Below are 26,970 nucleotides of genomic sequence, written 5' to 3' on the forward strand. Positions count from 1 at the left end.
AAAAAGCAAGATTACATCATTCATTAAAATAACCCCATATGCAAAAGAAAATTTTTACTTTCCACTGCAATTATTGTTTTAATATATTTGAACCGTTTTCAGTACTACAGAAAAATGCTAAAAACTCCTAAGAAGACACAATTGAGTTTGGGAGATACAACCATCATTGAAAATTCAACCAACTCCTTTACTGGAGACATGCTTTGTCTTCTTGGCCTCACAGCTAAGAAGGCCTTCCTCATATCAGAAACTGAGGTTTTACAGAGCTCAAGAGTGGTGACAAAATGAGCTAATAAATTTCAATGTGCACAACATCAGCCACAAGGTACCTACAGATACCACAAGGACAGCTGTGAATAAATATTTCTGTGATGCAACTCCCTAAGCACCTGTATAGTGACTGAAGGAAGACAATACAATATATGCAGTATCTGCACAGTAGCCACCTAATGGCCATCTGCCTTGATGTGTATATAAGAGTTCTCCACAATAACTGCTACACCTTACTGTGAAGAGGCAATGGACAGAAAATAAATACAAATGGCATATTAATTTATAAAGGTTTGAAAATTCAAATTTTCTGGCATTCATCTGATGTACAGTTGGCACTCAGAAAGATTATGTGTCAATTAGCAGATAAGAAACTACATCGGAATGATATCAATCTTACTGCTCAGACCTCATTTTCTGAAGAACTCGCAGACAGCAGGACTTCCTGTGCATCAAAAAATTCTGTGAGAGAGTCAGCTATAGACAGTCTGCTTTCATTGGAGACCTGGTGAACCAGACCTCTGCCTTCTTCTCTTGAATTTTCCTGTTTAAAAGAAATAAAAAGCTTTGAGAGGGGAAGTACCACAAACAACATTCATGCATGCAATTCCACAGTCACATAACTTGGAGGGCTGTAAAACAATGGGAGAAGATTGTACATGCTCCTCTCCAATCTAAGTGAAAGGTAACGTGTTTCAAAGGATTTAAAACCAAAGTAAAACAGACCAAAAGAAGAAGGAAAAAAGATAGGAAAAAAAGCAATGCATATTCAGTAAATCAGTTATGTGCTGCATGTAAAAATGCTTTGCTATTTGAATGATTTAGCCAGATATATACAAGCGTATCATAAAAAAGCCCACAAAAGGACAAAAATCCCACCTCTTTATATTACATCCTAGATTCACATTCCTTTCTGATCTTGGCAAATGAATTAGTCTTTTCTTCCCCAAACCTTGCTTAATGCAAAGCCTTGCAGTACAGTGGTGTACGAAATTCAGAGGGGCAAAGTTGCTTTCTTCATAATAGAGTGTTCTCCTAGCTGTTTTTCTTTACTAATTTTCTATGCTGTTCTTTGGAAAGGTTTCCCTCATATCCACAGTGGAGGTATCTCCCATGTTTTCCAAAACCAACATATTATCAAAACCATGTAAGTGGAATTGCTTTTGCTGCTGGAGGCACAATTGACTGCCACAGGGATCTTGATAACTCCTCCCATGGATACTCTACAGATTGGTGTAAGTGAAGTTCCAAAATGTGGCCTAGCAAAGGTGAGGTGACCAGTGAGACGTGGCTCATTCTGTGGACATGGTAAAAAAGCTGGAGAACATTGAGCACTAGTGTTTTCCCTGATAACTCCACCAATATGAAGGAAGCTGGCCCAAAGGAGTGGATTAGCTGCTTCCAAGCTTTTCTGCATGAGGTGTTTTACTAACTTGTAACCATGGCTGCTCCATCATAATTTTGCAGGAATTGTAGAATTTTATTTCCAGAAAAACATAATGAACAGTCTGACAAATCTATAATCAAACTGACAAATCTTCTTTCAAAGATTTCTGTTGGTAGGTTTTACTGTCACATGGAACATTGATATTCAGTACATACTGATAATGGTGACATGGAAATAAAACAAACTGCTATACAAAAGACTTAAAAAAAACTCCCTTCTGATACAGAAGGGAGAAAAGAGGAAATCTCAATATTGTCTCTTCTGTAGGAAGGCAGTTATACTAGTCTACAAGTAAAAAAAAGAGAAAATCTTACACACATAAGCATTGCTACTGGGATTGTTTCCAAAACTATTTTGAATCTGAGAAGGAAAGTGAGCAGGAAAGACTCATAAAAGAACAGCAGGTTTTTATATCTAACACATACATTTCAGGTTGTCTTCTTCCATGTTCCCACTCTGGCATGATGAATTACAATTAAACTACCCAATACACAAACTAAACTTTTCCATTATGCAAAGGCTTGAGATACTATCTTACACTGCTTCAATTTTCACAGGTCAATCATAGCACTTCTATAGCACACATAAAATTCTCCAGAATAAAGATTTTATCTTTAAGTTCCAATACAAACCTTGCCAGAGGGATTTTGTGAATGAAACCTTTAAGGACCTTATGAAATCTGTTTTTGTTATGTATGTCTCTGTATGTGTACAGTGCATAGACCAAGTTTCAGAAATAATCCACTGTCACTGCAAGGACATCCACTAAATAAGAAAATAAAGAACTCCTGAAATTAAATAACAGGGCATTAACACTTTTCTGGATAGCAGTTTAAGTGCTGTTCAAATTCTCAAAGGATTAAAAGCAAAAGGCATTAGAATAATCAACTACCTTAAGGAAGAAAATCCCAAAAACTGAACAGCTAAATATGACCAACACACAGCTCTACTGAAACAGAACTAAGCCAGAAGTGAACAGATGGAATGACTAAACTGTCTCTAAAAAGAAAAGGAAATAATTAGTTATATAAAACCCCCAGTATTACATCCACTCAAGTTCTAATGGAAAATTTATACTACAAACATGGCAGAGGTTTCTGTATGAGCTAACATTTAGGAAAATCCATCAGAAATAACACAGTTCTGGCTTCCCTCACTGACACCATTAACACCTAAATCTTATGACCTATAATTACACCATATTCACATCCATTCTGCAGTGAGCCAAAAGACTGCCTGAACATCAATTCATCTCAAACTGGCTAACTGGATATATGGAAGACTTTCTGCCTTCACAAAAGGAAAACTAAATAGCGGAAAGAGTTCTTGTACATCCAATTAACTTTGATCCTTTCATGGGAATGTCTGATAAGTGTTCTAAACTTTACACAAGCCACACCAGTAGCCAACATTCTGGGTTAACAATACTTCAGACAGTCAACAAAAGGTCTACAGAACTTGGAAGTTAACAAGGGACAAAGGGTGAGAGAAACAGCAGCATGAGGGTAACCAGGTGGCGGCTCTGCTCATGCTGAATGAGAAGCAGGCAGGAGGTGAGGGAGAACACCACGAACCAGTAGCAAAAAGCAATGGAAGGTGTGCTCAGGAAACCTGCTCACAAGGAAAGTCTTTGAAATCAAATATCACACAATGCACCATCAGACGTGACTCACAACGACGAAAGCAGACTCGCTTTGCTAACACAATACACCACAGGGGAGACATGGAGAAAGGACAAGATGCAGCTATGCAGCACTGCCTAGATGTAGGGGCTTGAGGAATAGACATCACTGAAAGAGGAAATCCATACCCACCTTCACCAAATCTGGACTTGATTTTACATTAGATGCTGAATCAAGGATCATAGATTCGGCATGTATTCTGCGTAACCGGTCTTTAAGATCTGTATTTTGTGCTATTGCCTGGAATATTTAACAAAAATATTGGGGATATAAAGTTCTCTCAACTAACTTGAACGTGGGTTTATTGTGTAAACAGGGTACAGAGTATTTAAAGTGCAGTATAAAATACCACCACCACATCATTTTTTACTGGTTCAGCAAATCATTTACCTTAAATTCTTCAAACCTTACTTCTCATCTCTCAAATTAAAACTATTTTTGTTCAGTGTGAGGGAAAAGACACATAAGTGGAAAAAAAAAGTCTAAAATGGCAGGAATATTTCAAGGTTTACAAGCTGATTTCATAAGTTATAAATTAATTTTGGACATCTTTTTTCTTTTCAGGTTCCCTTCCTTCACCTCTATCTCCAGCCTACCTTCTCTCAACATTAGTTCTTGCCACATCCAAAACCATTTGATTTTCCCATACTGACAGTTCCCTTTGCCTTCCACTGACAGAAATAAGACTTAAATTCACACAGGTACAGGTACAATTCCTGTCCTATCAGATTATAATAACAGTGATCAGAATAAAAAGCATCTACTGCAAACTCATGCTTGTTACTTGTTATTTATTCATGCTGGTGCATCTGATGGACAAATGTCAACAAGAATAGACTTGTAGGAAGAGAGTGCAACCCTGCCTGCAATGAAAATATCTCTGAAATAAAAGATTGGGTTACTAATTTTGGAACAATACTGAAGACTCAGCGAGCTGAATCAATACTAGGACGTGGAAAACCCTGCTGTTTACACATCCGTGTTATCCCACAAATGCTTATGATTTTGGAAGTGCTTTTTGTTGAAAATCATCTTGGGGGCAGGAAATACAAGTAACCTCAAAGTGATGATGGAGGGGAGAAAATAATTTCTGCTTTCACCTATATGTGGTCTGAATTTGCCATACGGGTGTATAGCACTTCTGCGTCAAGTGTTCAGCACTGCGTTATACCCACGACATCAGGCAAGTGCCAAACAGAATTTACACAACTGTATCATAACAGCATCTTTCCCTTTTCATTGTTTGCTATAAAATGTTTTCTTCCTTCAGCTGTCTTCTTCCTCTCCCAAAACCAAAAATACTGTATTTATTCTCATTCTGGACTTGCTTTTCTTAGACAGTGTGTAGGTCAAGGATACTATCTTAATGAGGGAGAAGCAGAGGCAGAGATGCTAATTTTGTGGTGTTTTACCCACTTTAAATCTGTTCACTTTTCTTCCCCTGCCAGGCTGATGAGAGCAAAACAGAACTATATTTGATAGCTTCAAACCTGTGAGTCTGATTTTTTGTTTCTCCTGTACAGAAAACAAACTAAAATGAACAACAACAGACGTGAAGTCAAAGTCATCAACACAGGACTCTCGCACAAGGAAGTCTTAAAAATATGTCAAGTTTATCATATCCATGTTTCCATACGTTTCCAAATGAAGCTTATTCCTTTCTCCTATAGGATCTCTGCTGTACAGGGTGAGAAAATTTCTTTTGGCATCATGGCTTTGCAGATCTGCAGGCTAAGAACAGCCCTCAGAAGAGTTAACCTCTGCTGAAACTGCCAAGGTTCACAGATGACTTCTGGATTGGCTACAGAAAGCTTATTAATTATCAGATAAGACCTAAAAGAATTACTTTTTAAGGACACATACAGGATGAAGATGGACAACAGAATTTCACTGCCTAAAAAACCAAAATAATTCACGCTAAACTGAGTGATCACTGAGTTCAGCAATCTTAAAATTGATTTTTTGATATAAAATGGTAACACTGGAAAATAAGTCACCTATTCAAATATCAGAAGAGGAACATCTGAAAGCCAAAACCAAAGAAGTGCAAGTGAGCGAGTACAGTTATTCCACAACAGGCTTCAGCTTTCTCTAAATGCTAGGAAGACGTCATGGCCTCAAAAGGTCTAGGCAAAGAGGTATGTTAAAAAAACTATAACCACGCGCAGCTTTTGCAAAGTAAAGGGAAGTTTTCATACTGAAATAACTTTAGGATGATCTGCATCACATTGATCAGTGCCAGAGAGCCTTCCCTGCCTCTGATGTGGTATTTGCAATAAACACTGAAATTTTAAGGCCATACTAATGATGGCTTTCATTGCTCTGAAATCAGATCACTGATCAGTTGACACACTGAAACATGACTAATCTGAAAGTTCTGGTCTCAAACAGTTACATAAAGCACACCAACCAAACACTCCCCCTCTCCCTTTTTTTTTCAAAGAGCATGATCTTTTGTCATTTAGAACTCTGACCTACCAGCTCCATCCCTACCATTAGAGGACTAAGAGATAATTAAGGTTGGAAGTCAACGTAAACAAGTTGTACTTGAATTTGCTTAGCCATGTCTTGGTGCAGCATGGTGAAGCTCTGGTGCATTAGGAAGGACAGCTGAGTGATTTCAGCCATTTTCACCTTTATTTTATGCCAGGTCATACAGTGAACATTCAAGTGCTGTTTAGGAAAAGAAAAGGAAAAGGAAACCTGCAAGCTACCAGAACTGGGTGATTAAACAGTGTATGTTTAGAAAGAAAGTAGACTAATAGTCACAGAGCAACCCTCTGATTCTTAACACCAAACGATACAGGTTATACTATGTACCTACATCAATCCATCTATCAAACTTCAATGGTTTGACAATTCCTTTATCATTTAGGAAAGAGTATTTGAAAAACACCATACACAGAACTTGCTGTGATTGAATTCTGCAAATTCTAGAACAGAATAGACACCAAAGAATCAGAAATTATCTACTATAAAATTTAAAAGTAGTATCTGATGACAATGAAGCTCAGTGAATTTCAGCAGGTCACTTACAGAGGATAAGGCATTCTTCAAGCCCACTATTTGTGCAGATGGAGATGAAGATGCATCGTGCTCCAGCATCTGCTTCAGCTTTTCTCTCTCAGTAGATATGGTGCTGAAAGCTGACCTCAGGGTGAAGTAAACTGGAACCATTTTGTAAAAAGTGACAGTTAAAAACAGCTGCTACCAATTGTATGCATATGTAAAACTTAAATAAAACATCATTTATGGTGACAGAAACAAGAATTTAGGTTGAGAGATCCAGGGTGGGTTACTAAAAACAAGTAATATTAATCAAGGTTATAGGGTAGATTTTTAGTAGGAGAAATGTTTATGGTGAATGCTACTGCGTTGACTATATTAGCCACAGTCAAAATTACTCTGATTATTTGTGACAGATGGCAACAAATCTAACTAACCACATCTGCTCTTCACTTGCTTTTGTTCCCCAATTAGCTTGAATCTTCAGATGGTCATGATTCTATTCCACATTCCTTTTTAAATTCCAGTGGGGGAAAAGAAGAGATGAAAGAAAAAAAATTAAGTAGGGAAAAAAGTCATCAAAAAAGCAGCTATAACACATATTGTGCCACAGCTATAGGGTTAGTAGTTTCCCTGCAAGCAAGTCAATTGTGGTGTTGAGTTTTGTTATCTCTTTCTGTAATAAAGAAATTTCAGCTTGTTAGATGATTTAGTGACTCAAAAGGTCAGATCCTGAATGATATGCATGTTATGCTGCTACTTCTACTCCTTCCTGAGGCACTACCACCAGCCTGATATGTTTAAATCAGACAACAGATCATGCAATTTTAAAATCACTGGATTTTTAGAGGGAATACACTTTTTAAAGATTTTTTTTTTACCCTTAAGACATTTAATCTTCTCCTTAACCACAAGAAATAAAAACATTATTTGAGCAATATTTATTTATGTAGGTTTTCAACATTCAATTAGCTGGAGTATCAGAGGATTTCTGAGGGTCTAATCAAGCCCTGTAATACAATCATGAGAACTGCCCATGAAAAAATTAGCCCATTTACAGGGAAATTAGGTAAAAAATCTGGGCACAGATGCATGAAAAGAACAATGATCAAGAAATCCCTGATACTTCTCTCTTCTAATCATCCACTCTGAGTTAACCTGAATCATCATTACTTCACTGAGAAGTTATATAACCTAATTTAGTCCTCTAAAAAATTATTCATAAGATATGTTCAAACACTGCAAACCATTACCAAAGCTAATTCTCATACTATCCAAGGAAATCTTTAACAGTATCACAGAGGGTGAGGAGGGAGATATATCCACTATGATGTATTCTGTTAGGCTTTCATATGTAAGAAATCTTTAGTGACCTTAAATTCCATTTAATATGCTGTATACTCACTTTAATTTTCAAGAATCATTACAAACTAAACTACCATGTTACATTTTATTTAATTTGTATCAAAAAGCTGAAGCAAATGGTCTCTTCACTGTTATTTTCTGGGAATGGGGATGCTATAAAGTAACTTTGGAAAAAATTCTTTGTCCTCTTAGTAAACTGATATTGCAGTAAACAGTACCAAGTTAATTGTCCCTCCTAATGTGTAGATCAATATAACCTAAATTTCCAGCATCGACATTTCCAGTAAGACGATCTTGAATAGGTGATTTCTTTGCTCTGCCTAACAGCAACTTCTCCAACTGCACCCCATCCCATTTCTTTTTTTTTTTTTTTTTTGGAAACCATACATCAGTTTTGACAATAATTGACTTTATCAAGTTTACTACTTAGATACATTCCTTACATAACAGAATCAAGATATATCAGCACCAGAGGGGAAAACAAGCAGAGAGTGCTTATTGATAACATCAACCATTATCGTGTGCCAAAGGGGACAAAGCCAGTACTTCCACAAGCCTTTCAGCTATAAATGCTTAAGTGCCTTCCTCATCAAGATCACTTAAACAATAAAAATGCTTCTGGTGGGAGGGTGATGGAGCAAAGCCCTGCTAATGACAAATGATTTTGAGGGAAGAAATATTTCTAGTCAAGCTCCCCTTCTGGCTGCTTTGCATGATTTTACTCTTCTTATTCACTAAAAATAGGTTACTACCATAGCAACCCTTGCATCACCAACAAATGTTGACTCTGAAATACAGTGAAGCACACCGAATATAGAACCATACGTGTGCTCGTAGGCACACGCATGCAAACACAAAAGAGTATAATCTTCTGGTGTATTTCTAGCAATTGATTTTAAGTATTTTACCTTTTGGAAAAAAAAAAAGCGCTCGTTTTTTAGCACATAAAACAAAGGGCTGTCCTCTATTAATTAAATTAATTTTAAAAATATCAAAAAGGGATGATTAAGCACCTTTTTCAAGTGACCCACAAGCTCAACATTTGCAATTCCTCAAGAAAATTAAAGGGTGTTTTCTGCATTTTCAAAACATTAAACAGGAAGCATTCTCAGAAGTCAGACCATTATTTAAATTGTGATGTGATACATAAAAACATTTACGGAAGACAATTTCATTTACCTTTATGTGCAACTTGAAATAAGTCCTCCTGCATTTTTGTAAATTCTGATGATGTTTCAGAGCCATCAGAGTAATTTTTCTCCTCTACAAAATCTATTGTAGATAAGTTTGGATTGGAAGCATGCAGTCTCATAGGGGCAGAAAATACTGAAGGCACCTGTAAGGAAGATGGCAATTTGTGATGTTTTTATAAACTGCAAAGAAAATTTTGTTCTATTGTACTCACCTGGGTTACATGTTGGAGACACAAAAAAATGAGATAATTACTGTCAATTACCAGTAAGCTTGGAATGGATGACACCTGGCAAATGAAACCAGAGCTACAGCTTTGCCCAAGGTACCATAATGGGATATTTGGCAAAAACAAGTCCACTGAGAGCTGTAACATATGCTATATTATTCCCCCCCCCTTGTAAGTATCTAATCACATGGCCTCTCGATGCAAATGTGTACAAAACTATCTAGAGAATTTGAAAAATCTGTACTGATTAAAAAAACCCACTAGCACAGCCCCCCATATTGGAGACAGACTGAAAACATGGGTAAAAAAAAAACACGGCCAGTCTCCTGAAGGTAACAGGGCAGATCCTACTGCAGATATCAAGGACAACACATTTGTGTTTTGTCAGTTTTATTACCACTTAAAATGAGCTAGCACAGGACACTACTTGGAAAGGATTCTTACTTCCTAAACAGGTCATGCCAAGAAGTGATCAATAAGGTTTGGAGGAAGATGGGCCCCTGGAAGGACTGAAGTTACCTGTAACGTTCCTTTAGCTTCTTTCCCAATAACTCTGGATCGCCACCTCCTGTGTGTTCTCTTTTCCTTCTTTGGGCTTTCAAAAGGTCCAACCTTGCAACAACACACAGGAGAAAAAACAATATCTGACAGAGCTAAGGAAGAAATACCTTGATTCTTTAGGATTGGGGTTGGGTTTTTTTTGAATTGTAAGGGAATGTGCTTTTTGGTTTTGTTTTTAAACAACAAACCTGCATAGCATTTATAGCAGGCGCTGAATATGTCCTGTGAAGAACATCCATGCTCTGCAACAGCTGGTTCATTTCCAGTAAATATGTGTGACAGTTGGAGAGGTCTGTTTTGAACAAAAGAATATTTTCAGTTGCCCTAAAGTAACAGACACACTGACAAACTTTTTTTTTTCTTCGTAGGTTAGTTCTATTTTGATTGTAGCTAGCATAAGTTATTCACTTAGTAAAAGCACAGTATCAGACTGCTGGATAAAAAGATTGTGTACTATCTTCAGGTTTAAATTCAAAATACTGAAATGTATCTATACAGTGTGTATAATGATCTTGGGTTTTTTTCACAGTTGGTTGCAGAAAAATGAGAAAAATGTGATAATTACTGCAATTTGGGACTTGCCAAACCTCCTCATGGTGAGGGTAACAATGACACAGTCTTCAAGTACATTCAGAGCTAAAGGTGAGGCTCTTCTATATTTGAGATGAAGTTCAGTGTAGGCAGAAATATAATAAACAATATCACACAGACAATAACACCATGAGAAAGATCTTCTTGCTCTTAGGAAAGAATGAAAGCAGAAGGTGACTTTGAAGTACAAAGAATTTATGCTTTTAAAATTATTAGATTTTGGATGCTTCCCTTTTTTGAATACCCAGCCTAAGGAAGTTCAAATCTTACTACTGAATGTCATGCTCCAATATAAAAGAAAATGTACTGAAATATATAGGTTTCTTGAACTGATATGTCCATATCCAAAATTACGAGTCCTTTTGCATACAACTGAATAGCCAGTGAATCAACGACCACCTCTTTCCTCCCTCCAGTTTCAGACAAAACTCTAAGAGTAATGATGATTTAGGGTATAATACTTCTGTTGTTAAAAAAAACTAGGGGAAATATTAGGCTACTTTTACCTTCCTTCCAATATCATTACCTCTTGAGCATTTTTCCATGTCTTCAGAAGACTGTAGCCAAGATGAAATCCTGGACTCATTACTTGAAAAGGAAAATGACAGGTTACCTCCAGCTGACATTGAATTCTGTTTGGTCAAGCTGCCTGTCTGTTCCAAAAAAAAGAAAAAAAAGTGAATTATTAACAAACATTATTTTAATGTTGTACGCACAAATTTTGACAACCAACAGTCAAGTTCCATGATCACAGCCAAAGACTGAAGGCATCAATTACAAGGAGGGAAAAATATGTATGATCTAGACTAGGTACCCAGTCACTGAGCATAACTGCAGGTTATCTAATGTAATTGCTGCCTACAAGCAGTAGAAATACTAAAGGAACCATAAAAATTTGCTGAAAACTAAATTCTGAGGAAGGCCAAAGTTCTGCATAAATTAAGTCAACTTAATACAGTTAAAGTACCATATCAGAGCAGGATCAAATGTGAACATTCTGTTCCTCCTACAGGGTCCCTAGAGAAGCCCCAGAAGTAACTTAAATGCACCTCGTACATGTTTATTATTTTTCAGTATAAAAGCAAGATGCACTAGATATTACTTAAAAATTTTACTCAAGGTTGTATGAATTCAGCATGGACTTGGCTCAACAAGCCTTAATACAGGTAAAACCACACACCTCATCTGGGTAAATACAACACCTCAGTAAATATTTTCAAACTTAGCTAATTTTCAGCAGTGCCCACTATCAGATGTGTCAGGAGATGCTGGAAATTCTGTGTAAGAGCTAACTGAGCAGTACAGTTAAATAGTTTCCAATGTGAAGAAATTTCTATCCAGTACTATTACCAGTTGATTGTGGCCTATAATGCTGTTTTCTTGTCTAATGTAACTACAAATAATAGCCATTCAAATGCTTAATTATTTGTACACCCTACTAAACCTTTCATTATCAATAATACCTACATCACGAAGTTGCACAAATTACATGCTTTGTCAAAATCTTGTTTAAAATCAGTTTTAAAATGTTTCATCTTAAGTGCCATTACACAGCCAGTTTACTGGTTATGAGAAAAGCTGACTAAATTGTTTGGCTCTTCTCTGAAGCATACTATTTACAAACTTTGATATCTCCTGCTCATCTTATAACAAAACTCTGGTAGTACTAGTTTTTTAATCTATTCCTGAGAAACATCATCTACATCTCAGTCCGTTGCAGTCTTCCTTAGATGGTCTTTTTAAATTTACAGTATAACCTCCAACTTCAGTTGCAGAATAAAAAAAAATCTGCGCTATCCATGTGACATCATTCAGTACTGTGTCAGTATGCAATAGCAGTAAGCAACAATAAGCACACTTATTTTAAAATTAATCTATGCAGTTTTGCTGTTTTATTCCTACATAAATCTGTATGAGCTTTAGTCATATATATATATCTATGTATACCCAAATAATAATCTCAGCACCTTTAAAAGCACAAGTAAACTGAATTTAAGGATGAGTAATTGTACTGGCATTTTGTGAACAAATTCCATATTTATCTCTCCAGAAATCCATCTCACATAACCAGCTGCTCTAAAACTCATATACATAAGGGACGTGAGCAGAAGGAAAGAAGGAAATAGGCATTGCCAAACACCAATACACAAACAGGCAAGAGTTTGTGTAGCTCCAGTTTACATAGTTTTGCTTTGGATCAGCATGGCTAAGCTTTAGAATACAAGCATTCCACATAAACCTATGTAGATACATACACCTGCCTCTCAACAGCAATAAAAAAAACCGTGAAAACCAATCTGGTGTTTCTAAAAGCAAATGAAATGCAACTCAAAGTTCACACATTATATATATATATTTTTAAATAACCTTACTACTGAATTGTTATCAACTAACAACCAGATAGGGCTGGTGTAAATTGGCAGAGCTCCATTTAGCTTCAGCAGAGCTAAGGTGATTAACTGCAGCTTAAGAACTATCCCCTTCTATTTTCCACATGAAAATAAGTAGGGCTTCTTTGCAGTGAAAATCTGGATTAATAGTCTGAATTAAGTCTTTCATGACACAGAAGAAATGGTTAGTTTCTGTGCAGTAAGCACTGATTTTAGATATGCTGGTCACATGGATTCTTTTTTTTTTTTTCCTTTTTTTTTCCTTTTTTTTTTTTCTTTTTTTTTTTTTTTCCCTTTTGAGAGCAGCAGCATAAATATATCATGGACTTTGCAAATGTCCCACTTCTGCCCTTGATACTCTTCCCCACTTCTATCCGTGCTGTCTTTTGGGAGAAAATAACTAAATGGACACAGGAGATTTGCCATTTCCCTGCAGACACAGCCCTCGAAGAGCAGGCTGTCAGAGCCACGGGGCTGCCAGCACCACGAAATGCGTGCAAACAACTCTTTGCAGAATGGCCTTGTTACCACAGGGTGAGTTATTGTTCTTTCAGCTGCCTGCTCACACAGATCCCCTCCCTCTCAACCCCGAGCAAAAAGCTGTTCAGGCACATGTTCGTGTTTGCTAAAACTCATCCTCGGTTACAGGATAAAGTGATGAACTGCAGGTGTTGGGGAACAAGCCCATTCAGATCATACAGCAATTATCCAAGGGAAAAGAAAATCTGAGGCAGCAGAATAACAAGGAGTTGGTTGGTGCTTAGGGGACACCCTGGAGCTGACAGAAACAGAGAGCCATTTCAGTTGTAGTAAGTAAAACAGTATAGATGTGAGTCACAAAGGACACCAGTGGTTCTACATTGGAGCAGAAGAGCTTCTTGGGGTGAAAGTCAGACAGTTAATGTACAGATAGCTGAAGGCATAGAGGTTGTGTCCAGACACAGAATACACACACTATTCCATGAAACTGCATCAAAAAGGACATTTATGGTGTTGGACTAAACATTTGTCAAGCCATGTGTGAAACTATCAGTGATGGACTCTACCAAAAGATAAATACAACGCCACCTGGACCCATCCAGATCCCATGCCCACCCACAGCATGGTGGGTGGGTATTTAAACATAAATTTAAGTATATTACACATATAAAATATAAATTCAAATATAAGTAGTGGCCCCAGGTGATGGATTCTTGTATAATTCCTATATATTCCTCAGCTAAGTAGCCAGCTTCATTAATGTAAAAGGGGAGAGGTTTTATTAGCTAAAGGATACACAGCAAAATGCTAAAGGGAAAAAAGTACCTAGCTGAGTGCTCTTCTGTGACCCAGACTAATATTCACCAGCACATATTAGACACATACTGATATGTCTCAAAAATTATGAGGATTCTAACTCAATATACAGTCTCGAAAGTCAATATAAAATACATTTGTCTGTTATATATATAAAAATATAAAACGAAAATATAATTTACTGGATTAAAACAATGAAACACTATTATAAAATTTAACAGCATCATAAAGAAATCTGCTTGAGAGTAAATCAATAAATGATATAATTTTCCTCTTGACATTTTAGAACATAACTTAAATGCCACCACAAACTTCCATTGTTCTCTTTATTTAATAAACACAAACCACACTTAATTTGATTCATGATGAAAGCTCATTATTTATAAATAATAACTATTACCTTTCTACCTGAAGCAGAATCACAGAAACCAGGGACAGAGTCCGCAGTAGTAGGGAAGAAAATATTATTGGCGTCATGAGGAAACATGGAGATTTCATTCTGACGGTACATTCTGTGATGACGAAGTTTTGCTACCCATTCATCAAACAGCTCCTGAGATTTCACCTACACAAAATTTCAGGTTTTATAACATTCACATTCAAAATCACGTACAGAGATAACTAAGGTATTTTGTGTTCCTTGGACAACTAGCCTAGTTGGCCTTTATTGGCAAACTATCAGAAGAGTTTTTCTAAGGATGCTCCTATTAAGAATGCATACTGTATGAGCTTAAGAATGACAGAAAATCACAGGATAAAGTCAGGAAAAAGAGAAACTTGATTTGGTGATGGGTTTTATTACAATTTATTCCACAAGGATAGATAAAACCCCACAGTTGACCATGGAAAATACTTCCCATAGATAAGATAAAGATACAACTACTGAAAATAAAACCACTTGTGCAACAAGTGAAAAAAGTGCTGGGTGAAAAGAGCTCTGCTAAACATGAAGCAAGGTTTCTGTTCAGAACAGTGTTACTGATTCTGGACTCCGAAACAGAACAGTAATGCCTCTCAAGTTACAAGTGTAAACTAATCTGCTGAGACTAGAAAGTTATTAGTGTAACTAACAGACCTCTTGCTATCAAAAAAAGAAACGAAAGGGCTTCATCATACACAGTTAATGTTAATTATTTGGGAACAAGGTTATAACAATCTTGAAGACCTACCTTCAGATGGTATATCTGCTCTTCTGTATCCAAATCTATACATTTTGTTGATTTCTTTACAGACATTACAGAAAGTCCAACATCAATACAGCCATGAAGTTTTCCTCTCTCTATCTGCAAAAAAGTAAAAATACAATCACTCCAGGATAAAGCAAAAGGATAAATATTACCTGCTGAAACCATAACTTCCTCCCCTCTCAACTTACTCTTTAGAGTGGCTGAAACTTTATTTCTCATAGGCAACAATAAGGAACTATCGCTGCTTTGGATAAAATAGGGTTGTGTACTTTATAAAGGCCTTAAAGGGTTTCAGATCACTTACATCAGCTTGGCATTTAGAATACTTCAAAATCCCTCTGTCCAAAAAGAAGTATCTCTGCAACCGGAAATGTAGAAAATTAAAAACAAACAAGACACACACACAAAAAAAACTCTAAACAGAAAACCACCACAAACACACCCTCCTCCCTTCTCTTTCTTTGGAGAACACTTTCTCTGATTTTAAATAACCTTTTTGCCACAAAACCACACCAAGTAAGTCACACTCAGGTGGCATCAAGCTTTCAGATACAAATTCCTTTCCTACCTTGTGCCAGCCTTTCAAAGGCCATTTCCTTTTTTTCAGCAAGCAGCCCTCCTGCTTCTGCGGCTCCTGGGTACAATTCATTGCTCCCCGGAGTCCTTCTACAATTTCCCAGCTGTCCTGCTTAAACAGAAAATCCAAATGTAGATCTTATTTCTTCCAAAGAACTGAATTGTTAAGAGAGATTCAAGAAGAAGAAGGCTATAAGAAAAAAACCCAAACCCAAACGTTGTTGAAATCTAACCAAAGATCCATCTTTGCACTTCTAAATATCTTCCAAGAGATAAGATTATTTTTTATTTTCATAGAAACAATACCAACTCAACAAAACATAATTTTTATGATAACATCCTTCATTGCATGTATGTGCTTACCAGAATGTTTTATCTATATTTTTGTGTACATACATACACACAGTATGTAACCATGGTTTAGTCACAATTTAGCATAAAAAAATCAGTCTTATTTTAAAATCATCTCTTTTTTTAAGTTATGAAGCTAAAAAGAAAAGACACTGCAAATGAAGAACTTTTCTATAGAAGTCTTTTGCCCATATTCAGTAAGTCAAGGTTTTTTGCCTGGTGTGAATTGAAGCCTCCTAAATTAAAAATAAAATAAAATATAAATTAAAAAGCCAGGGAAGTAACTCAAGTACTACAAGGAACATGACGTAGAGGGAACGTACAAGAAATATAAAAACCACCTTTCGTCAGATGCAACTGTATTTAAGAGAACCTCTATTTGTCATCAGAAACTCTTAAATGAAAGACCCCATAGCAACATAACAGAGAAGAGACTAAATAATATCATAATATTTTTACAGTTTTTATTTATGGAACAACTGCAAATGAAAATGTAACATGTGTTTCAATGTTTCTGATCAGAAATCTCGTTAATTAACTACTGCCAGCTACCACAGGATTTGGCAGATGTAGAATGATAAACAACTGACAGGAAATGGTATGTACTTGTACCATCCCATTATATTTGAAAAAAACATAGAATAATTTAACACAGATTGTAATGACCAAAAAGGAGTAGTATGAAACACTTTAGGGAAAACAGAAGTACAGCAGAAAGGTAAGTACTCATAGTCCTCCCTGTACGATACATAGGCAAGTATTCCCAAAAAGAACTGGACCGGCTAAAAAAAAATCGTAAACCAAAAATGAAACAAAACGAAACAAAAATCAGCAAGAGTGCTAATTTTTCTCATTTATCTATCTCCAGAATCCTTAACATTCACTTCTTTAAACTCAGGAAAAAAATTACAGCGGGTATTATACTCATCACTTGTGAAACACAGCATTAAAAGAAACCATCTTCAAAAAGACATTCTTTAATTTCATCATGTTACTGTTGGCACTCCACTACTTCTTTATTATTTTCCTTGTGCTGAACTTCATGGAACAAACTGGAAAGCTGCTCTGCTTTCCCATTTTTAGATCAGTCTCTCCAGACTCACTACACAACAAGCTGCAAGCAGTAGAAACGTGGGGCTGAGCAGCTCCTGTCATTCATCATCTCACAGATCACTCAACGATGCCATACTACCTGAATGCAAGTCAAAAGTTCTAAGCAAAATTTTTATCAGGGGACACATTTTTGTCCCGCAGGGATTTGTCAGTTTCTCCATGTCAGTTTTGTAACAAATAACTTCTTTATTCCCTCCTCCAGTTTAAGAGTCTTTTGACAGCTCCTTAGATAGCATTATTTCTAACAAACGATCATGAAAATATTTTTTCTATGAAAAACCAGAAGTTACACTCTCCACATTTTTTCTTTTATTTTTACTACTTTGGGACTCACTTAGAATTCTCAAAAATCACAAACCCTTTCCAGCTCTGGGGTTAATTACTATGGATCAGATCAGGGAGCAGAGAAGTAACTCATGCATATAATGAGTCAGAGGGCAGCAGGGAGACAGGAGGCCTCCTGGGCCGTCTCCAGCACATCAGCCCAACACCAGCAGCACAGTCTGCTGGTCGAGCCCAACAGCACTGGTCTTTCTCAGGGTGATGAAGCAGAGAGATAGTTGGTTCCCACACAAGGACAGCTAGCTAGAGCTTGCTAGCTGCTCTCTGACAGCTCCTCAAGTGCAAAGACAGTTCCAAGCCTCCACCTTTCCACTCTCCTACCCCCCTCCTTTTTTTTTTGACAGAACATTCCAGTCTACAATTCTGCAAGCCAAAGAGAAATTATGTTCCACCACCTCTTTTGCCATAAATTTAAATATAGGCAATTAATTTTTTTCTGAATGGCCTAGGATTTCTTTTTCCTGGAAAGATTATTTATTAAACCTTATATAATCACAAGGACTGGGACTGTTATGATGACAGAGAGCAGCCTCTTTAAATATCATCAAATATAATGTAATGCTACAATTTACACTAACTAACTACCTGAAATTGCTGCTGCTTAAATGCGAACATGTGGATAAAATCTCCTCTCCTCAGAAAATATGATCTACTAAATAAGCCAATATAAAATATGATCTTGACATTAGCTGATTTCAAATTGGGGACTTGAATAAAGGCAAACATTTTAAAACATAAGAAACTTGATGGAACTAATGAGAGATAATTCCAATTAAGAACTAACAGGAGCACCTGTGAGATTAAGAAAAATGTTGTGTTGATGGCTTTGTTTCTTTCTTCACCAAAGTAGTCAGAGGAGCTTAAAAGCTGTTTTGCCCAATTACCAAGCAAGCTATTTCCTTTGCCTTGTCAAAATGTATTAAACTGCAGTACCCAAACACCGAAATTTTCCACTGAGAATTAATGTGGTAGTAGTTAATACTAGCAAACAGTAGATCCTTTTCAGTATTCTAGTGTTGTACCTAACGAAAAAACTTTCTCCAACTTTGGGGTCAAGTTCTCACAGACTTTGATTAAGCAGAATCACAGTATATCATTTATAGATTGGCCTGCTTGCAGTAAGCAAGCAGAAATTTGAGCACAATCAAAGAAACTACAGTAATTACAGATTCACAGAATCATAGAATATCTTGGGTTGGAAGGGACCTTAAAAACCATCTAGTTCCAGCCTCTCTGCCATAAGCAGGGACACCTTTCACTAGACCAGGTTGCTATAGACCCATCCAGCCCGACCTTGAACACTTGCAGGGATGGGGCATCCACAGCTTCTCTGGGCAACCTGTCACAGGTCTTCACAACCTTCACCATAAAAAATGTCCTCCTAGTACCTAATCTAAATCTTCACTCTTTCAGTTTAAAACTATTCCCCTTTGTCTTATGAGTATGTGCCTGTGTAAAAATATGTTCTCCATCTTTTTGGTAAGCTCCCTTTAAGAACTCAAAAAGGCTGCAATGAGATCTTTGTGGAGCCTCATCTTTCTATAAGGATAAGCTTAGAAAGAGAGCACTCCTGAAGTGAGACAGACCCAGGCTATATTTGAGCTCATGAGGTGAAGAGAAAGGAAGCAGCTGAGAAACAGCTCAGCCAATTTCACCCACCTGGACTATACACGGTGCTAACAGTTTTGATCAAGCTTTAAAATACAGAGCACATCCTGGCCTGCATTACAACTCCAATTTTTTCTAGATGTCTCCTGCAGTTCAGACACAAGGTGTCTTACATTCCTGCACAAAAACCACACTTATCAGTGCTCTTCAGGTCAGCGAGGTGGCTAGAATGCGCCTTCACAATTATAAAGTGTTAAAATGCAAAGAAAAACTGAAGTTTTTCTTCAAAAAGAAAAATCAGAGGGAGCACTGATTTCCATCAAACATGCTCAATGGTCTGCCAAATCTCAGGTGGTGAAGGCAAGCTTCCAGATCACCTTTCTGCCCTGGGAACCCCACAATTCAAAGGTAGTTTAGTCAACTTAGAAATGGATCCTCTTAAAAGCTTACAGAATTAACAGTTTGGGGACCTGCTGGATACATGCAAGGTGTAATGCATCTGGTCCTCTTCCATATACATCCTTCCAGAAGAATAAAACCTATCCCACCTGAAGAGCCAAACTCTCATATTTTCCAAAACACTGCTGCTGTGACTGGTTTTGGATCCATTTGCTCTTGACCCAGACCCTACACATCTTGATTGGGACTTTGATTTGCAAGAGATCTGACACCTTACTGAATGAGGAAAGACTGTCAGCTGGCTATTGCTGGGAGCAGCTGCAGAAGTGAAAGAGAACTGCTTACTCTCTAAAATGACGGCAAATATATCAAGCTGGTTGATTATCATCTGTACTCATCCATCTGAAATAGCAGAGGAGCAAAATGGATACAAAGGATTTCCTGAAAGCAGTCAGGTTATGCTGCTTTTTGCCTATTCTTATCCCACAATGGGGAACTGAAAGAAGCCAAACCACAGCACTAACTTAAAAAACCCAGTGACACTCCCTCAAATCCCCCCCTCCCCCCCCACAAACTCACAGATGAATGGCATTAACAATTCCAGTTTAAGCCTGATGTCCAGATTGGTTGTGTCTTAAAATTATGTCACTACAAAAGACATTTTGCATCATTATGGACCAAAATCTACACAAAATGATCGACATTGCATTTCCTGCCCAGGAAGAAATTTTGCTCGGGGCTAAGGGAGGAACAAAATCTTTACTTCTCTAAGGTCCAGAGCTGCTCATTTCAGATCAGCACTGAAAAACCACACTGTAGATGCTGCTTGGCCTATACCTGCTCTGTGCCTGAGGGAAAAAACCCATACACCTTGGTCTTCAGAGATAAGCCCATCATTAGGTAAAAGTAGTAATGTTCTTTGTTCAATGAGATAAACCCTCCTCATTTTCTGCAAATAGGCAAATTATTTTAGGAGAAAGTATGAAGTAATGATTTTGAACGGCTCTCAGACTGACGCTTGCAGTTTCAGCACCCTAAACGAAACAGATGACAGTGACAGACTTTCTTCCAGTGCAAAATGCAGTCAGTTGTACCAAATATTTTAAAGTGCCAAAAATAGAAACCTGCTTTGTGGAGGATAAGGCTTGGCATCAGCTGCAACTAAAGCATTTGTTATGGTTCATAAAATTGGCAGAAATGATTTAATTTTCTTTTACGGAACATGAGGGTTTTTAAGTGGTTCTCCTGTCATAAAGCTTTTCCCTAGAGGACCTATTTTAAAAGTTAGTTAACATATTAGATTTAAAAATAACTACCACAATATATCTTCTTTTGATCACAGGTCAACTTATATTTGAATAAGATCAACACCAGTTTTCATTCCTCACAAAACACAGTTTGTCTCTTCCATAACTGAAGGAGAGAGGCCGAGAAAAGCAAAGAGGTGGGAAGTGGCAGTAGCCTCCAACTTGCCATGAGGCTTCAAGATGAAGGTGAACTTAGTGGAAGAGGATTACCTCTTCACCTGTTCAGTTCACACCGCAAGTGTGTTACCTCTGGCCAAAAACGGACACCAAATGCAGCAAAAGAAGTAGATCCCTCCAAGTCCTGCAGCTCTGCTGAAGTCAACTCCTTTCTAGCACAGTGGCCCATCTTCTGCATCACAGGTGTCATGGTCCACACCAGCAGCACACCAACACATAACTAAATTTTAGCAGACTCAGCAACCTTGCACTACTGTGGTTCCAAATCCCAACCTCAGGTCACTTGGTGCGAGTGTACACCAGCAACAGGGTCTGTGCCTAGGAAATCAGAGACTCAAAACTCAGATCCTGCTGTTTTCTGGGCAAACCTCCCCCTGCTCCAACTTTCCTCCCCCCTACACTTTTAAGCATTTCTTTCTACTTAATCAGATTCAAAGAACTGCTGTGCCAGAGCAGCAGCACAGAGAAAAGCATCTGTCAGACAGATCTGTTGTTAACCTGCAAGCCACAAGCCTCGTTCTGAAGGTGCCTGAGGGAGATGCAGGTGTATGAAGGAGGAATAATCAGCCCTCCATGAAGAAGGAGAAGTAAGATGAAGGAAAGAACATTAAAATCATAGCACGTCACTCTAACCTGCACAGCACACGGCAACATCATTTAAACTTTCATGATACTATTAATAAACAAGTATCAGTAACCATGTTACATTCTACTAGTTCACCAGCATTGAACAAAAAACAAAACAAATCCAAACAAACAAACAAATAAAGTTATTGCACATGTGGTCCTTTTTGGATTATGGGATTTTTAACAGTTTTATAGACCTATAGATTGTTGCTGTTCTCCTAATAGAACACTTAAAGTGCTGTCATTTAAACTATTATACAGATGGAAAGGGCAAATTAAATAACTCTCAGGCACTGGCATCACTCGTTCCAAGCCTTGTCAGCCCTGTGCAGGTGGGTATTAGGAGGGACAGACTACAAAGTTTGCCAATACAAGAAACTGAGAAAAAAAGCAACTAATGATCTAAACCAAACTACTCAATCTGGCAAGAAATCCTCTGTGGGAACAGGGGAGAAAAGGGACAGGACACAAGAAAGGTCTCAGCATCCTCACTGCCCACACCAACAATTTAGATTTTATGTGCTTATGTGTGTTTGCACCACTGAAGAGACGGTCCATCCAGCAGGATAAAGATCTGTACAATCTATAAGACCAGAGCCTTCTGGAGAACAGGAACAGGGACAAGACATCTGTTCCTCACCAAAGCACTGCAGTGTCCAGGCCAGTATGTCTGGCAGAGTACTGCCTCTGTTAGACCTAAAGATCCATCTTCCCACAAGCAGCACAGAAGAATATAGACAATAAAACATTCACTAAAACATGCTACCATCACGAACTATAATTAACAAATAAATTCAAAAAGGGAAAGTGACCCATAGACATTATTTTCAAGTAAATATTCAAAGTGCATACCACACAGCATATTTAAATCTTATTAAAGTTATTTAAAGCTTTTTTTTTTTCTCTACGTCTTATCATATTTAACCTGTTTTCCCCAAAAAAGAGTTTGCTCTGTAAACTGCAAGACAACTTCAGTTTCAAAAAAACGGCCATGTGAAAAACACCAAAACCATCAGGGAATTTAAGAAGGAACAGCAATACACAGCCATGCACATAAACACTGACAATGCTGAAATGAACTCTAATTTAGAAATATTTTTTCCCCGTTCTAAATTTCACTACTTTGAAGTAAGACCTCTATATCACTTCAAGAGTTGCAAACAAAGTGATAGGATAAGCCAGAGAGTTATTGCACTTGGTGAAGAAGGAAACAGAGAAATTATTAAAGTATTCCTTGCAGGTATTAGAAGTCCCTATTTAAAAATAATAAAAAAAAAAATACCAGTGGAACCTTAACAAGTGCACGTAATTTCTGGAAAATATGTTTGTAAATTTTCGAGCTGTATAGAAAAAGCAAGCAAGCAGAATTCTTAGCTCTGCTTAGTGGTCACTTCCCAACATCTAACAAGTCACAAAAACTCCCCAAGGTCTGTGGTTTGCCTCTATCATTATCACCACCTAGAAATATGGACAATTGGTCAACTTGTGTAGGTTCCCCAGTGAAAAAGAATACTGTCATTTATACTTGGTAACGCAATCACTGGCCATGAAAAGTTTAATAAGGAAACATTTATCCAAGTGGAGATATTTATCACAGCACTCCATAATATCACAAACAAATATCAACTGTATTGCCCTTCGTTATACACTGGGAAACAACCTACTTTATAACTCCATTTAGCTTAACTTAAGAGGTCTATAAGGCCATTTACCATCTGCCTGAGTACCATGAACGAGCAGGGATGTTCCAGGAATACACACAAAACACTAAGCTGCATCTCTCACCTTGCTCAGGTACACCTTGCTTTTTTGCACAAGGGTCAAAGACTAAAAAACTGGGGATTGACAAGATGACATTAAACCTTACTGAATTTTTCCTTTTCTCCAACCAGAGCAGGTGAGAACAAAATGGATAAGAAATGGGACCCACTAATAATAGTTTCAAAAGCCCAAGCTAGCCAACAGATTTTATCATGTCAAATGGCAGTAAGAGAAGTTCTTGCAGAAATTGCTTCTCCATAAGTATGGTTGCTCTTGCTGGCTGTGTAATGCACTAGTGGATTTAGTCAGGCTCATGTAAATCTTATTATTTAAATACTACATGATAACACTTGATAGACATGAACTGTTGTACAGACAATACAAAATCTTTTAAATTACACTTTTTATAGGTAATCTCATACAGAGGATATGAAAAATAATGCTGCAGGAAAACAAAAAAAAATATTCTGAAAGCAGGTATTTCATTGTTTAATATAGCAAAACAGCATTTTAAAAGGCATACATTGTTCAGAAATTTGTCTGCCTTGCCAATCGTATGTACAGGACCAGAGTGTCCCAGAAAAGCAGGTGCTGTTTCAAAACACAGCTGAGGTCTCCAAAGCTTTTGGGGGATTGGAATGCTCAATTCCAATTAAAATTTCAGCCTGAGGCAGCTTCAAGAGCTCCACTAAGCCAGCACTCACAAAGATAAAAGTTCATGTTGAGCATATTGCTCACAATTTTGCAAGCATGGATTGTGCATGTTTAAGCTTAATTCTCAGTGCGGCTGCAGGTCAGTGTTTCTTGCCTGCAGACAAAAGCAGCCTCACCTGCCAGGTGCAAACACTTGTAGACATGTCTGTTGAAATGGAGAGGTTTAAAGAATAGCATCATCTCTGCAGAAAACAAAGTAACCTTTACCTTAGGCACCCAGATGCATCGTGTTGCATGAATACTTATTTTCCTATCGAAGATCTACAACAACAACCAGCACAAAAAAGCATTCAAAGAGGCCCATGGCAGGTTTCTGAAAAATGCATTATCTTTCACACATGCATGCACACCTTTTCCTGGTAACTTGAAATAAACAGAGCAGTTACACAATATTCTATCACAAAAGTAGTATCTTACAGGGAAGATTCGGGATTTCAGGATCAAACCACTGAGACCAAGACACTACAGAAGCTCTATTTCACTATAAAACCACCATACATACAACATGACAGAAATCAAAATTCACTGCTGGCATTCCAGTTTTACACATGCCTGATGTTCATTAATGTGTGTTTACTGTGTTTGACCCAGAGCAAGATGCTGCTACCAACAAAAAAATTAAAAAAAAAAGAGTAAGGAAAGTAAAGACATCATGAAATAAGTAAGCAACAGGAAAACAGGGTTTAAGAGATTTGCCAATATTCAAGAACAAAAGTAACAGTCAATCTTAGCAATGCTTTCAGTTTGGATAAAAAAGTTTGCATTACCTGTCGACTTCCCTGCTTGGAGGAGCAGCTGCTAGTACTTCTGGAAGGAGACAACATTTTCTGGGATGCACCAAAGTTTTTTTCTTCACTCATGATCCAAAAGTATTTGTTTCACATAAGCTCACTTAGAACACCATTAAAAGGTAATTTAGAAAGTGCGTTGGAAGACTCCTCAGAGAAACACTGAACTCATCCTTTACCCAAATGCAGTCCAGTGGCAGGATCTGCATTCCACGGAAACTCCTAGAACAGAAAAGCAAAACAAAAAGCTAAGTTATCAGATGCTGTCGCCTACTGCCATCCTGTAGAATGAATCATAATAAAGCCTTTGCAAATACAAGCTGAGCACATTACTGTACACTATAAGACATTAATTCAACAAGGACTTTAAGGTAAATTTGCAACTTTCAAACAGGAATTACATGAATTTTGGATCCTAAACACATTTTAATTGTTGTGATTTATTCAGAGGACAAAGTACAGTATCAAGCATCTTTTTACAGATTTAAATTAATTCAAAGAGATTAATTAAGACAAGCAAAGAGAATAATAAATATCTATATGAAATGGACCAAAATAGACTCCTAAAGAGAAGAAAACATCTAATACAATGTCTCATAAAAAAGATGGTGTATAATCAAAAATATAGCTCTTTTTCTCCGTTCCTTGATAATTTACACAAGTAAGCACAGCTTCAGGAAAAAATTCCCTCTATAACAATAAAGAGGAATACCTAAAAGTAGTGAGCATGAAAATTCGCTGCATAGAGCTGTACATGACCACTTTTACCTGGAATCAGAAAGTTGCAACTACTATCACATCAGTTGTCTCAGTCAGTGACTGGAAGAATAATTAACACTCTGTTTAATAACAGTGCTTCTTGCAGCATATGCAAATAAAAGCCATGCCAGAAACTTGCAATAACAGATTTCCAGTGTGGGCAAGAGTTGTCATGGTAACTGCATATTTAAAAAAATTAAAAAAAAAAAAACAAGCAGAGGACATAAAAAGAGGGTGATGCTTTCCAAAACTTGGGGTGGCAGAGAAGCTGTAAAAATTGTATATCACTTCGAATTTTATTGTCTCAGGCAAGCAATTTGCAATTAAGAAGAGTCCAAGAACCACCAATGACAAAGGTGAGGAAGGTAAGGAAGTTTCCCTAAAGAGAAGGGAAATTTCATTGCCAAAACTGGGAGGTACTACATTACAATTCTCTTGCTTGCACTGTCACTACAGTGCTGAACTAGGATCACTGTTTACTGAAGTTTGCCATTCATTTTTTCTTTAAGAGGCTTAAAAACCTATTCTGAGAGAAGCAGCATTTTCAGATCCCTAGTAAAACCCTTTGGGTATTTTAAGAACTCCTTTTCCCCTTTAGAAAAACAAAAACAAACAACCAACAAAAAAAAATAAACTAGATCAAAAGCCACAGACAAAAAACCCGAACCCAAAACACACAATTAAAACCAGGTGCTATATTTAAGATGAAGGCAACACTCTGCAGCAAAAAACCTCTCTCCCTGTTGCTGTAGTTTGAAGAACCCAACTTCTGAACACAGACCTTTCCCAATCTACACTGCCTTTCTGGCAATATAGACTGCTGTAACATTTCAATCAACGTGCCCTCTTTTCACCTGAAACACGGTCTCTGTGGCACTTACTTTACCTAGTTGGAAATACTCTCTTAGCACCAGAGCAAATCTGTGCTCAGCAACAGCAACAATACAGCCCCAGCCTCCCCAGGTGAGGTGAGAGAGCTCTCCTGGGGCTCTTCCACTGGTGAGTCAGCCTGCCAAATGTTCCAGGAACCATCAGACTGTTCCAAAGCCAGCGACCACGAGGCAAGGCCAAAGAAAACAGAACAGCAATGTGTTAGCAAGGTCTGCATGATTTGGGCCCAGCACACGGACTTTAGACTGAAATTATGACTGAGATTTTGAGTAGAGCACTTTGGAGAAGGGATAGTCGCTTCCTATCTGGAATAATAATTTGTGTGGCATTTCATTACAGACT

The 26,970-nt window shown here is 37.5% G+C and overlaps 1 protein-coding gene across 3 annotated transcripts in view; it reads right to left on the reverse strand.

The window, feature by feature from the left end:
- The window catches only part of OSBPL3 (oxysterol binding protein like 3), an 84,651-nt gene that overhangs the window by 17,090 nt on the left and 40,591 nt on the right, over nucleotides 1-26,970 (reverse strand). For all 3 annotated transcript variants that reach the window (XM_027896124.1, XM_027896114.1, XM_027896132.1), the window contains exons 3-14: nucleotides 24,958-25,200; nucleotides 15,784-15,900; nucleotides 15,520-15,573; nucleotides 15,198-15,311; nucleotides 14,429-14,593; nucleotides 10,869-10,995; nucleotides 9,940-10,043; nucleotides 9,710-9,802; nucleotides 8,950-9,106; nucleotides 6,436-6,566; nucleotides 3,532-3,639; nucleotides 680-814 (exon numbers count right to left, since the gene is read on the reverse strand). In XM_027896124.1, coding sequence (XP_027751925.1) covers nucleotides 680-814; nucleotides 3,532-3,639; nucleotides 6,436-6,566; nucleotides 8,950-9,106; nucleotides 9,710-9,802; nucleotides 9,940-10,043; nucleotides 10,869-10,995; nucleotides 14,429-14,593; nucleotides 15,198-15,311; nucleotides 15,520-15,573; nucleotides 15,784-15,900; nucleotides 24,958-25,050 — 1,398 coding nt within the window. In that variant the 5' untranslated portion in view covers nucleotides 25,051-25,200. The remainder of the gene's footprint in view (nucleotides 1-679; nucleotides 815-3,531; nucleotides 3,640-6,435; nucleotides 6,567-8,949; nucleotides 9,107-9,709; nucleotides 9,803-9,939; nucleotides 10,044-10,868; nucleotides 10,996-14,428; nucleotides 14,594-15,197; nucleotides 15,312-15,519; nucleotides 15,574-15,783; nucleotides 15,901-24,957; nucleotides 25,201-26,970) is intronic.

This window comes from Empidonax traillii, unplaced genomic scaffold (genome assembly GCF_003031625.1).
Source record: "Empidonax traillii isolate 1590-97213 ecotype Southwest subspecies unplaced genomic scaffold, ASM303162v1 scaffold17:size2698205, whole genome shotgun sequence".
NCBI lineage: Eukaryota > Metazoa > Chordata > Aves > Passeriformes > Tyrannidae > Empidonax > Empidonax traillii.